The following is a 13,365-nucleotide window of genomic DNA, read 5'->3' on the forward strand; positions in this document are numbered from 1 at the left end:
TGCTTCTCCCTCTGCCTGTGTTTCTGCTTCTCTCTCTCTCTCTCTCTCTCTCTGTGTATCTCTCATGAATAAATAAAATCTTTAAATTAAAAAAAAAGAGGGAAAAAGGACACGAGGTATCCCTTCACAAGTGAAAATAAAATTATAATGAATAGTTTTATGTTCCCAAAGCACATTCATTGCCTATTCAGTCTTTCCAACACCTCTGTGAGTGTGGGGCTTGCATTCCTATTTTGCAAATGAGAAAAGTGAGATGGTGGGGGGATAAGTGATTCCTCAAATTTTATGAGCTGATCAGTAGCAGCCAGCACCTGCATCAAGATATCTGAATTCTATGACCAAAGGTCTTTGCACTACACTAATCTGCCTCCTCATTAGATGAGTTTTAAATACTGTATTTCCCTCAACAAAGAGACATTCAAGTCCTAATCCCCAGTGCCTACATACATAGTTTTGTTTAGACATGAGGTCTTCACAGATGTCATCAAGTCAAGATAAGGACATACTGAAGGGTGGATTCTAAGTCCAATGACTGGGAACTTTATAAAAGAAGAGAGAGGGGGACTTGGATACAGTGATGCAGGAGAGACACATAGCAAAGAAGGTGGGTCTGCAGAAACAATGCAGCTACAAGCCAAGGAGTGCTGAGGACTGCTGACACCCACCAGTGGGCTAGGACAGAGGCCTAGCACAGATTTTCCTTCAGAACTTCCAGAAGTAACCAGCCTTGCCATCGTCTGGATTTTGGATTTTGATATTTTCTAGTCTCCAGAACTGTGACAGAATATATTTGGTTTTTGTTTGTTTGTCTGTTTTGCTTTGTTTTTAGAGAAGGAGAGGGGGAGGGAGCAGAGGGTAAGGGAGAAAGAATTCCCAACAGGCTCCACACCCAGCGTAGAGCCCAACATGGCTGGATCCGACAACCCCAAGATCATGACCTGAGCCAAATTAAGAGTCAGATGCCCAACTGATTAAGCAATCTAGGCACACCATATATCTATTTTTTTCAGCCATCTGGTTTGTGATAATTTGTTACAGGAGCCCTAGGAAACTAATATGGTATTTATCATTTGATAAATGATAAATTTGTAGCATATATAATTTTTATGCAGTCGTGTGTGTGATAAGAGGGTTTAAGTTACTCATTTTATGTAACATGTCCTGTCTGACCTCACATGGAGAGACACAGAAACTGCAAAAACAATTTAAAATAAACTTTTACCAATGTTAGAATTTTTCTGATAAATACTACTGCTGCCTCTATATATATTTTAAAGTATGAATACATTTACAAAAAATTATCAGTGAGATTATAATACTTACTTGCTCATGTGCTCCCAAATATGTATCGTCTTCTGCCATTCTGGAGCTGTGTATCAAAACAAAACAAAACAAAACAAAACAAAACTGTAAGAATGGAATGACACTTAAGAAATCCATCATGCAGGAGAACACTATATTATTCCATTACAACCAAATATAATCTTTTTAAAAAGATCTTAGGAAGAGGCATCAACCTTAGAAGAGTAGTTCCTTTTTGGAATCTAAATCTAACAGCAGGAAAACTGCACAATCAAGGAATTACCATTCATGTACAATCCAAAACTCTGTCAAGCTCACAACAGTGTCCTGGAGTTTGGTGCAACCAATCTTCACCTTCTGTATAAAAGTCAGATGTACTGAAATTCTTAGAGGTCATTTCTATTTGTCACCATCTAGACTTCAAGGATTTAGTCTTAGCTTTTTGTGAAGATTATTTTCCGACCTTTCATGAATTCAGTGATGGTCCTAGAACAGTACTCAAGCTTTCTGCTCACTGCTCGAGTGGAGGAGCTCAGAGAAGGTCCTCCTGCTGTCAGAAGGCCTGGTCAGTGCTTTGCACAGCACAAGGGGAGGACAGCCACCGTGTGCCATGCTCTGCCCTCTAGTGTGTTCCACTGCAGTAAGCCATTTACCACTGTCAAAGTGGTACAGAAGGGCATCTGGGTGGGTGGCTGAGTTGGTTAAGTGTCTGACTCTTGGTATGGGCTCAGGTCATAATCTCAGGGTCATGAGATTGAGCCCTGTTGGGACTCCATACTCAGAGAGTGGAATCTGCTTGAGATCCATTCTGTCTTTGCTTTTGCCCCTCCTCTCACTTGTGTGTGCATACACTCTCTCTCTCTCTAAAATAAATAAAACTTTTTTAAAACAGTGGCAGAGAAAAACTGTAAGAATCCTTATTATCAAGGCTATAGTCTCAGATTTAAACAACTGCAGCCAGATACTAACATACTGCAGGCCCTAGCAATCTTCAATTACCCAGAGGCCCTGAGAAAAGTGAAAAACCACATGGCCAGATAAAAACAGTGTCTAAAAATCACATATCATTTTGGATTTACTTACTTTAGAAATATCCTTATTGTTACTTTAAATATAGCTGATTTTATTTAAATTTATCTAGATAAAATTTTAGATCTATTTACACAAAAGATTAAAGGACAAAAAAGGCTGAAAGCAAATATTAATTCCTGAGATAACTTTTTCTTTTATTTTTTACTGAAATATAGTTGACACATGATTTTACATTAGTTTCAGTTATACTGCATTTCTGAGTCAAATTTTTTTCTTTCTTTCTTTTTTTTTTTCCTTCATGAAGTCTATAAAGCACTCAAGGGCCCTTGGGACTTGGGCTGAGAATGTTAATTACATGCCAAAATCTGTTCTCTCCTTTTGCACGGTGATAGCAGCTGTAGCTGGAAATGTGACTGCTCAGCTAGAGTATACCTCTCCACTTCCTTTGGTGAAATGCTCACCAATGGAATGTCAAAACTATTTGTGTGCCACTTTCAGGTCTGGGCATAAGGCCCTTGACATTCCTCCTTCATATTTTTGTTTTTGTTTTTTCTCTTTGCTGCTGGATAAAATCTAGACATGAAGAAGACCTAGCTTCTTCCACACAGATGATGATGAATAATAGCTAATACTGGTGATGATATGAGAAAGAAAGAAATTTCTTTGTTCTCTGACCTAGAATATTGCTCGGTCCCTCTCTTAAAACAGACTAGCCTTTACCCTAATGAATACATCTTCAGTAAGAACAAAATCCTCCAAAGAGGACACTGACTTCAAATGTCTTGTCAGAGACCTCTCTTGTCAGAGACCTCTGTGCCTGTTGAGGAGTGAGCAAGCCTTGTGAGGACTGCTAGTGGGATACAGAGCAGTGTCCACCTGTAGCAGAAGGTTGAAAGGTACATTCTGTAGGGTAAGAACTCTAGGCAGATTTGAAAGAAATACTTGTCTAAAATATAAAACTGCTAAAGATTCACAAATAACTGTAATCAATTAAGATAAGCAGTTTAAAAAAAGAAAAATTGCCCTGATGCAGTAAAAAAAGGAATTAAGTCATTCAAAACTCCAAAGTTCTTCCTGCTGCTGGGTGTGTGACTCTAGATACACAATGACACTCACTGTGGCCTCTGTTTCCTCATCTGTAAAGTGAGAAGTTTTTGTCTTTGTTTTTTAAGATTTTATTTATTCATGAGAGACACAAAGAGAGAGAGAAGCAGAGACCCAGGCAGAGGGAGGAGAAGCAGGCTCCATGCAGGGAGCCTGATGTGGAACTCAATCCCGGGACTCCAGGATCACGTCCTGGGCTGAAGGCAGATGCTAAACCGCTGAGCCACCTGGGCTGCCCAATATATGGATTTAATATAAAATGGTCCTCACTTAGATTTTAAAAACAAACTTAATTTACTTTCTTAGAACTGCCACAGGATTCCTATCATGATCTTTATTGTAGTTAAAACCTTAATGAATATGTAGGCACTAGACACACTACACTACCCAGTTAAACACAGTCCTCCTGCCAATATTATCCCCATGATTTATGCACAAACGTGTACCAAAAGATCAGTTTTAAAAGCCTAACAGCAGGAGTGCCTGGGTGGCTCAGTCAGTTTAACTGTCTGCCTTTGGCTCAGGCCATGATCTCAGGGTCCTGGGATTGGGCCTCACATTGGGCTCCCTGCTCAGTGGGGAGCCTCCTTCTCCCTCTCCTTCTGCTTGCTGCTCCCCCTGCTTGTACCTCTCTCTCTGTCAAATAAATAAATGAAATATTTAAAAAAAAGTCCAATAGTAGCCCAAGAGAGACGTGGGTGGTGATTAAAATCTGAACTTTTATAGTTAAATGCACCATAAAGAGCTAGAGTAACAGTAACCCTCAGAATGATGTCAATGTTAAATCATAATTTAAAAATAAAATGTCAAAAGAAACCAGGAATTATTTAGAAAGGATGAATCAATGAGAATTATTTGCATTAATTGTAAAAGCAAGTTTTATTTCAAAATTTTGAAATACCAACTAAGCCTTCAGAACTGAAGGATTAGGAAAGACCAGGGAAAGCCCCTAATGCCCCCCAGCTCCCTGAGCCCTTCCTCTCACTTTCCCTTTGCACAGTTCTGTGCTTTTGAGGAAGGACCTTGAAACAGAAAGGGAGATAGTGGGTTGACTGGTGAGAAGACGGGCCTAAGCTCTCTGCATCTCTCTCCCCCAAGGGTGAGGTTTTCAGGAAAATTTTCACACAGTGGAAAGAGAAACAGAAAATGTGACTTGCTAGCAAGAAAAACAGCTTCTCTAGCACATTGTTTGTATTTCTCACATGAGAGGCATAATGCTATAACTGGCTAAATTTGAAATACGTGACAAGTTCTATATGAAATGCCTAATGGATTATTTTCTACACATCTGTGACAATCTCACTACTGACATCAAAGGCTGGCACAGAGAGTGAAGGCAGCAAGACCAAGGCCACTTCCCTCCTTATATCTGGAGGAATTTTCTAGGATTAGATATATTCACATTTTTTGATCAGGGTCCACTGTAAGAAAACATACTTTTTAAAATTCTATTACATTTCATTAAAAAGAAAAACAACAAACTTTTCAAACACATTGATTAATGACCCACCAGTGGGTGACAATCTGCAGTCTGAAAAACAGCATGTTCGGTCATTCAGAGGATGCAGCTGGGAATCAGAGAGATACAGTGTCTCTATTTTCAAGATTATATTCAGCTGTACAGACACCACCTAGGTGTCACTTTAATACCTCATCCTGGACAACAATGAGGATGAAATTACAGGAAAAAGAGTGACTTTTTGCTATTTCTTTGTTGAATAATAAATTGATATAAAGGCTGTTTATCCAGATAGAGAAATTTTTTGGAGAAAGTGTACTGTAAAGCACAAATACATGTGTACTACATATAATGTGAAATATTCAACTGACATTTATCTTTTTGCTCTGCAATTCTACTCCCAGAAATTTGTACTAAGGAACTAGATGAGCAAGTGTGCAAAAAAAAAAAAAAAATAGTACAAGGATATGCATTGTTGCAAAAAACTGGCAACAATCTAAATGTTCTTTGATAGCAGATTGTTTGATTATAATTATGCTACACTTACACCTTATATATTATGTAGCTGTTAAAAATAATTCAGATCCATATATAGTGACATGGAGACTATTACTCCCTAAGTTACACCTTCCTGTTTTAATTATTTTTTTAAAAAGATTTTATTCATTTATCCATGAGAGAGAGAGAGAGAGAGAGAGAGAGAGAGAGAGAGAGAAGCAGAGACACAGGCAGAGGGAGAAGCAGGCTCTATCCCGGGACTCCAGGATCATGCCCTGGGCTGAAGGCAGGTGCCAAACCACTGAGCCGCCCAGGGATTCCCCTGTTTTAATCTTCTAACTCATATATGTAATTAGAAATATATGTTTTTAAGGAAAAAAAGAGAAAATCAAACGCCATGCTGAACTTAAAAGCTTAGCATGTTTAACAATTAATGGCATATAGTGAATAAAACATGAAGTATGAGTAAGTGAAAAATTTCTAAACACTACTGGAATCCTCTTCATAATAAATATGATAGAAAAAATTAACTTTAAAGGGGATATTTATTTATATCTTCTGATATTTTGGTTTAGTGATCATGAAAGAAAAATTAATGGTGGGTTTACTTTTCTCAAAATAGCTGTTTTTTTTAAATCAATATTTGTAATCTATCACATTTAGATAGATTTGTATAAACTCATTTTCCATCTTTTTCCACACCTCCATCTATTTTCAGTTCCTTATTGCTTTATTTGGGTACAATGCAACCAATTTAATCAATGTAGAATAGCTACCTCATAAATACAAATACATTGTGGCTAGAGCTGGTATAAGGTTCCTGTTCATAATGGAATACCACTCTCATAGATGGCAGATACATACACAACATTCAAATATTAGCTCATAGGAGGCTTATTAGCATAGCCAGTAGCACACAGTAAATGTTAACCATTTTGTTAGAGCATAATAAATAAGTTAACTTATGGGAAGAGTAATAAAAGACAGTAAGGGTTTTAGGCATTTTGAGAAGAATCAAGTACTTCTCTTTCCTATCCTACATTGTGGGTACATTGCCACATTCTTCTATATCCCTATCCTTATAACTGTTGAATAAAATGTTTGCATATTTTGCCACTAGGGACATTTGGCAATGTCTGGAAACATTTTTAGCTATCATACTGGTGGATGGTCCTATTGGCATCTAGTGTGTAGAAGGTAGAGATGCTGCTAAACATCCTGTAATGACCAGGACAGCTCTTTATAATGAAGAAATATCTGCCCCCTAATGTCAATAACACAACAAAAGAGAAACCCTGATGAATGCCTTCATACTCCAGTACTTTGGTTCACATGTAAAAAGAACTAAAATTCATTGATTACCTTCCATAAATCAGGAATTATAGCTAGTGCTTCACAATTTAATTTTCACAATATTTCCTGAGAAATATGGTCCCAGATGAGAAAACAGATTTACAGAGATTAAGTCATTTGCTGAGGTTGACAGAGTAATGCTAGCTAACCTGATTCTACAGACTATGGTTCGTTCATTCACCCAAGAGACAGATAAGATTTTTTTCCTTGACTTACAATTTTATTAATTTTAATACAGCATCTTTGCTCCTGGTCTCCTGCATGTTCAGGGTGGAGTTAGTCTACCTATAGCAGAGCCTGAGAAGGGGAATAGGACTGTGACAACGCATCCAAGTGAGTTCTTCCTGAGACAATAAAATGCGAAGGTGAAAATACCAAACAATCATAGCTCAAGCAATATTGCTTTTTATTTTGTTTTGTTTTAAATATCTTCCTTGTTTAATTATAAAGGATAGGAGGAGAATCTAGAGACTCTTTCTAAAATATGTCCATAGAAAACACCATACTCTCTAATGGTATAATAAAAATATGTATATCTTTAAAACTAAGGTATATTGAAATATTTCTTGAATGCTTTCCTCCTTTCATTAATTTAGTCACTCATTAAAAAAATATTTAGGCTTCCTATGTGTCAATTACCAAAGAGAGCAAAGTATACAAGAGTCCACAGGTGTGGTAGATTGAAAGCAATGACCAAACATTCTTTGCAACTCCACCCAACAAATGGTAAAATCTATTTCTCCATCCCTTGAATCTTGGAAGGCCTGTAACTTGCTCTGACCAACAGAATGAGATAGAAGTAAGAGTTTTAAATGCAAGTTTCTAGAGGCCTTGCAACAACCATTCCTGCTCTCTTGGAACTTTGCTGCCATGTGAAGAAGCCCGAGCTAGCCCACTGGAGAATGAGACATGTGGAGCAGAGAGGTCCTATTGGAGGCCCTTCTAGACCAAACAGCATCAGATGTTAAACAAAAGTCTTCAGAGATCAGCAGAGCCAGCCCAGACCATACAACCTAGAGAGTCCACCAAATTGAGAGAAATAACAAATGTCTGTGTTTTAATTAGCTTTGTGGTAATTTTTCACACAGCAAAAGCTAACCAATGCAACAGTTTAGTAAGGAGGAAGACAAATAGGCAAAAGCAATGCAACATGGTAAGTGTCACAGGAAAAGAAGAGTGTTTAAGGGCATGGGATAGTGGGATCCCTGGGTGGCGCAGCGATTTAGCGCCGCCTTTGGCCCAGGGCGCGATCCTGGAGACCCGGGATCGAATCCCACGTCGGGCTCCTGGTGCATGGAGCCTGCTTCTCTCTCTGCCTATGTCTCTGCCTCTCTCTCTCTGTGTGTGTGTGTGACTATCATAAATAAAAATAAAAATTAAAAAAAATTTAAAAAAAGGGCATGGGTTAGTTATCTTGGTAATTCAGTAATTACATTTTCTTTGTTAGAGTCCTATTCAGAACCTACTTCCCAGCCCCCACCCCCCACTTTGTACTCATTTTTGCTGTATTTGCTTATTCGCTTCCTAATAAAACAAAGGAAACAAGTTCATTAGCCAAAAATACTGTGATGTAAACAGAAATAAAATTAGCAGTATAAAGCCCTCAAAATGTAAATATTAATACACTGCTATTAGCTTTAGGCAGTGATACCACTAAAAAACAAAATATAATGCTTTTAATACTTTCAACTCTCTAATAACTAATTAATCATTCCTACAGCAATGGCCCTGCTCTTACCTTCCTAATTTCTGCCAATAAATCACTGTCTCAGGTACTCAGGGTCAAAAGTTCAGTCACCTTTTCCTCCTTTCCCTCTCCTTCTCTCACACATATTCAGTAAATAACCGATCTGCTGATTTCTTCCTTGTATTATTTCTTGTATCTGCCCATCCTTTCCATTCCCACTGTTCGTATTTGAGCTTTCACTGCCTCAGTTCTGCATGACAGTAGTAGTCATGAACCCAACAGTCCTCAACCACTCAGCTTATTATCTTGCATTAAATCACATTATAAGCGTCATCTATTTCTATATCCTAACCAAGATCCTTTATTATAAGCAGACTGAGCATTCAAAAGTGCCTTGCTCATTTCCACCTTGTATTTTGTTCATGGTAGCCTTGCATCCTGAAATGCCATCTCTCTTACTTAAATATTACCTACTCCTCAAGCTTTGACTCAAATCTGACCCCTGCCCAAAAACCCTGTATTTACTCCATAACCTATAGCTCTGCAGTCCACATAAGGGCTATAACAGTTATGTGTACTGGTTATTTTACACTTGACAACATACTGCTCTACTACAATTTAACTTTATATAGTTGCCATCTTCTTAAGTGGGTATAAATGCCTAAAAAGTATATATAAAAGCTTTGCTTTTTTGTATCATCAAATTAGTAAATTGTAAGTACTTTTAAAAATTGATATTATATTAATAGTAGGAAACACTGTAATTTCAGATTTGTCAAAATGTGGACTCCTTGCTTCAGTCATGACAGAGTAATGATTATTAAACTTGCCTGACTCAACTGTAAAACTATACAAAATACTTGAAGCAATAATAGCAGACACTGGACATGGCAACACTTGAGGTGAGCTCTAAATTCAGATTTTGACAGAGTATGTCCCAAACCATGATACAAGGAAGTAGAATTGAAACAGAGAACAGCAATCCCACTCAGCAGGGGTCAGAAATGAGTAATTTACACTGACAAACTGGCTCAGAAATCTGCATACGAGTGACCTCTACTCAACAAATACATATTAAATTTTTTTTTTTAATTTTTTTTTATTTACTTATGATAGTCACAGAGAGAGAGAGAGAGAGGCAGAGACACAGGCAGAGGGAGAAGCAGGCTCCATGCACCGGGAGCCCGACGTGGGATTTGATCCCGGGTCTCCAGGATCGCGCCCTGGGCCAAAGGCAGGCGCCAAACCGCTGCGCCACCCAGGGATCCCAACAAATACATATTAAACTGTATTAGTGCAGGACAAGACTCCACCAAGCTTACTAGAAAAACAGCTGCCAGTGACCTAAAAGCTGAACAGAGATTCCGTAAGTTTTGGGAACTTATGAGAAACATTGAAGTTCCAATCATCCAGGGCAAAGAGATAAAGAGGTATTACTGAACAATCTGAGCATTCACCTGTGACCCCAGAAAGACCATGCTATGGGAATAAGGGGCATACTCTAGAATAAAGGCTACTCTAAAGCCAACTTTATAAAACCAGATGATTCACCAGTAAATTTATTGCCTATTACAACAAAACTCAACACTCAATAAAGGAAGACAAAAATACATACTCTACAATGTGGTACCCACAATGTACTACAAAAAAAGGATAAAACATGCAAAGAAGCAAGAAAATATGACTCAAAAGAAAAAAAAATGACACAAATTATGGAATTAGCAACCAATGACTTTAAAACTGTTAATAGCAATACGTCTAAGAATATAAAGGAAAAGATGAACATAATAAATGGATAGGGAATCTTGGAAGATAACTGGAAATAAAAAGAAAAAGAACCTATGGAAAATTCTAAATCAAAATGGGATTTTACTGGGTGACCTGATCAGCATATTAAACACTACAGAGAAAAGGATAAAAAAACTTGAATATTAGTCAATATAAACTATCTAAACTGAAACACAGAGAAAAAAGGCAAAAAGAAATTAAGACACTTTCAGTGACCTATGAGACAATACTAGGTGGTCTTACATATGTGTCATTTAGAGCCCTAGAAAGAGAGAGAAAAAAATATTTGAAGAAACAATGGCCAAGAATTTTCCAAATTTGGTTTAAAAAAAAAAAAAAAAAACATAGATCCAAGAATCTCAAAGATCCCCATGTTGGATAAAGACAAAACCATGCTTAGTCACATCACAACCAAAGTGATAAAAATTTATTCTAAAGAAAACAATCTTAAAAGCACCCAGGGACAAGGGGGAATAATGATAAGTATGATGGCTGACTTATCAGAAACAATAATGGAAATGTTGAAAGAAAAAAAAAAGATTAGTGTACAGTTCTATACTCAAAAAATAACCTTTAAAAATTAAGGTAAAATTGACATTTTTCAAATAAACAACAGCTGAGAGAATTCATCCTCAGCAGGCCTGCAGTCTGTTAAAGAAAGTTCTTCATGCTGAAGGGAAATGATACCAGACAGAAATTTGGATTTACATGAAAGAATGAAAAATGCCAAAGATGATGAAAATGTGGGTAGATATAAGACTTTTTCTTATGAGCTATTAAAAAAATATGGTATATTTTGGGTTTTATAACATATGCAGAAGTAAAATGTATAACAAAAATAGCACAGAGGAAGGGAAAAGGACAAGTGGAAGTACACCACTGTCAAGTTCTTACATTATATATGAAATGTTAAAGTATTAATTTATGGTTGACTCAAGGATGCATACTGTAATCCCTAAAGTAACCAGTTTAAAATACAGCCCATAAAGGAGATGAAATGGAATTTAAAAAACAAACTTATTCAAAAGATGCAGGAAAGGAGGAAAAAACAAAGAACAGATGGCACAAGTAAATAATAATGACCAAGATGTAGCTTAAGCCCAACAATATCAATAATTACATTAAATGGAAATGGACCAAAAGAAGGTAGAGATGGTCAGACTGGGCAAAACAAAACAAAAACAAAAAGAAGACTCAAGTATATGGTTCTCATAGAAATTAATATTACACTTTAATATTAAAGACTCCAATAGTTTAAAAGTATCAAGATGGAAAGTTATGACAGTTATACCATGGAAATACTAAATATAAAAAAGCAGGCTATACTAAAATATGATACAACAGACTTCAAAAAAGGAAATATTACAAGGGGCAAAGAGAAACATTTCTTAAGAATAAAAGAGTCAATTCATCACAGAGAAATAATGATCTTAACGTGTATGCATATATTCAGAGCTTCAAAATACAAGCAAAAGTGTCAGAATTAAAGGGAGAAACAAATGTCTACAATTATAGTTAACATTTTTAACACTCCTCTCTCAGTAACTGATGAAAGCAAATCAATAGAACATCATATTCAGTAGTAAAGATATATAGTAAAGATATAGAAAATGTAGGAACATCATCATTAAAACTAAGTGCATGTATAGAACACTCCAATGACTGTGGAAGACACATTCTTTTCAAGTGTACATGAAACATTCACGAAGACAGACCATATGTCAGACCATAAAACAAGTCTCAATAAATTTCAAAGAGGTGAAAGGATATAGATATGTTATCTAAACACAATGAAATTAAATTAGAAACCAATAACAGAGATACCTAGAAAATTCTCAAATGCATATAGTTAAGTCAAGATGTTAAACTGGGGGAGGAGGGGAACATACCTCTTAAAATCAATAAAACATAGTAAACATAACCTCTTTCCCTGTGTGAGAGCAGCATATAAATTCTTCCTGTATCATGTCCACTGCAACCATGGAGGACAGGGATTTTCTTTAAAAAGATCAGAATGCATTCTAATGTGATCCATAAGTATCAAACTTTGCCTACGCTTGTATTCTTAATCATAGATGATTAAAATTTATAGGATCAAAGAGATGTTTTGAACATTTTCTAATCATATTATAATTAAATGTCATATATATTAAATGGCAGATTCCATTCTAAGTAAATTTTTAATAGTATAGTAGAATAAAATACGGTGAATCTAAATTTGTATAGCTATAGAAGTTCTCTAAAGATTATAGTAAATTAGATAAAACCTTACATGTTATAACTAAAGTCACTTATGAGGTATTGCTGACTTCCACTTCCACATAAAAACCAATTCAGTAAGTTTTCTCAAGGTTTGAAGTCTTTCATTTAGATGGCATCAGAAAGAGGTTTGATTTACTATAGATTTCTTCACTAAAAATAAAGTGTGATGGTGGGGGTAGGGAGTGAGGAATGAATAGGTGGAACACAGAGGATTTTTAGGGCAGTGAAAATACTCTTGTATGATATCATAATGATGGATACATGTCACTGTACATTTGTCCAAGCCCACAGAACACACAACATAAAGAATGAACCATATACAAACTATGGACCTCGGGTGCTTACAATGTGTCATTGTAGGTTCATCAACTGCAACAAATGTACCATTCCGATGGGAGATGCTGATAACAGGGAGACTATGCATAAACAGGGGCAGGGATGTATGGGAAATCTTTGTACCTTACCCTCATTTTGTTGTGAACCTTAAACTGCTCTAAAAAATTAAGACTTAATTTAAAAAAATGCAGTACAACCAAATTTTAATATCATCTCTTTCCTTTGTCTGGAACACCATTTTGGAGAATTTGTATTTTCAGATTGAAGAGGAAGTAGATCTCAAAAATTATGAATTAGAGATTAATATTATTTAAATCAGATATAGAAAAAATGATCACGTTCTCTTAAATTTGAGTATGGCAACTTCAATTTGGGTTTTCATTCTTATTAATCTTCACATATTGATAAAAGTATATCCTTTATTTATTTATTTATTTGTTTGTTGTTGTTTGTTATTTATTTATTTATTTTGGGGGGGTTCCTCTACATTTATTGTAACTGCTAAATGATTAACAACATTCACAACTTCTTAGATTAAAAAAAA

At 36.2% G+C, this 13,365-nt stretch overlaps 1 protein-coding gene across 3 annotated transcripts in view; it reads right to left on the reverse strand.

Annotated features, from left to right (window-relative positions):
- Positions 1-13,365, reverse strand: part of NFKB1 (nuclear factor kappa B subunit 1) — a 119,276-nt gene that overhangs the window by 91,237 nt on the left and 14,674 nt on the right. For 2 of the 3 annotated variants that reach the window (XM_055342466.1, XM_055342465.1), the window contains exons 1-2: positions 4,949-4,967; positions 1,324-1,369 (exon numbers count right to left, since the gene is read on the reverse strand). In XM_055342466.1, coding sequence (XP_055198441.1) covers positions 1,324-1,362 — 39 coding nt within the window. In that variant the 5' untranslated portion in view covers positions 1,363-1,369; positions 4,949-4,967. Of the gene's footprint in view, positions 1-1,323; positions 1,370-4,948; positions 4,968-13,365 lie in introns of those variants that run through there. The other variant, XM_055342467.1, reaches the window with a different exon arrangement.

This window comes from Nyctereutes procyonoides, unplaced genomic scaffold (genome assembly GCF_905146905.1).
Source record: "Nyctereutes procyonoides isolate TBG_1078 unplaced genomic scaffold, NYPRO_anot_genome, whole genome shotgun sequence".
NCBI lineage: Eukaryota > Metazoa > Chordata > Mammalia > Carnivora > Canidae > Nyctereutes > Nyctereutes procyonoides.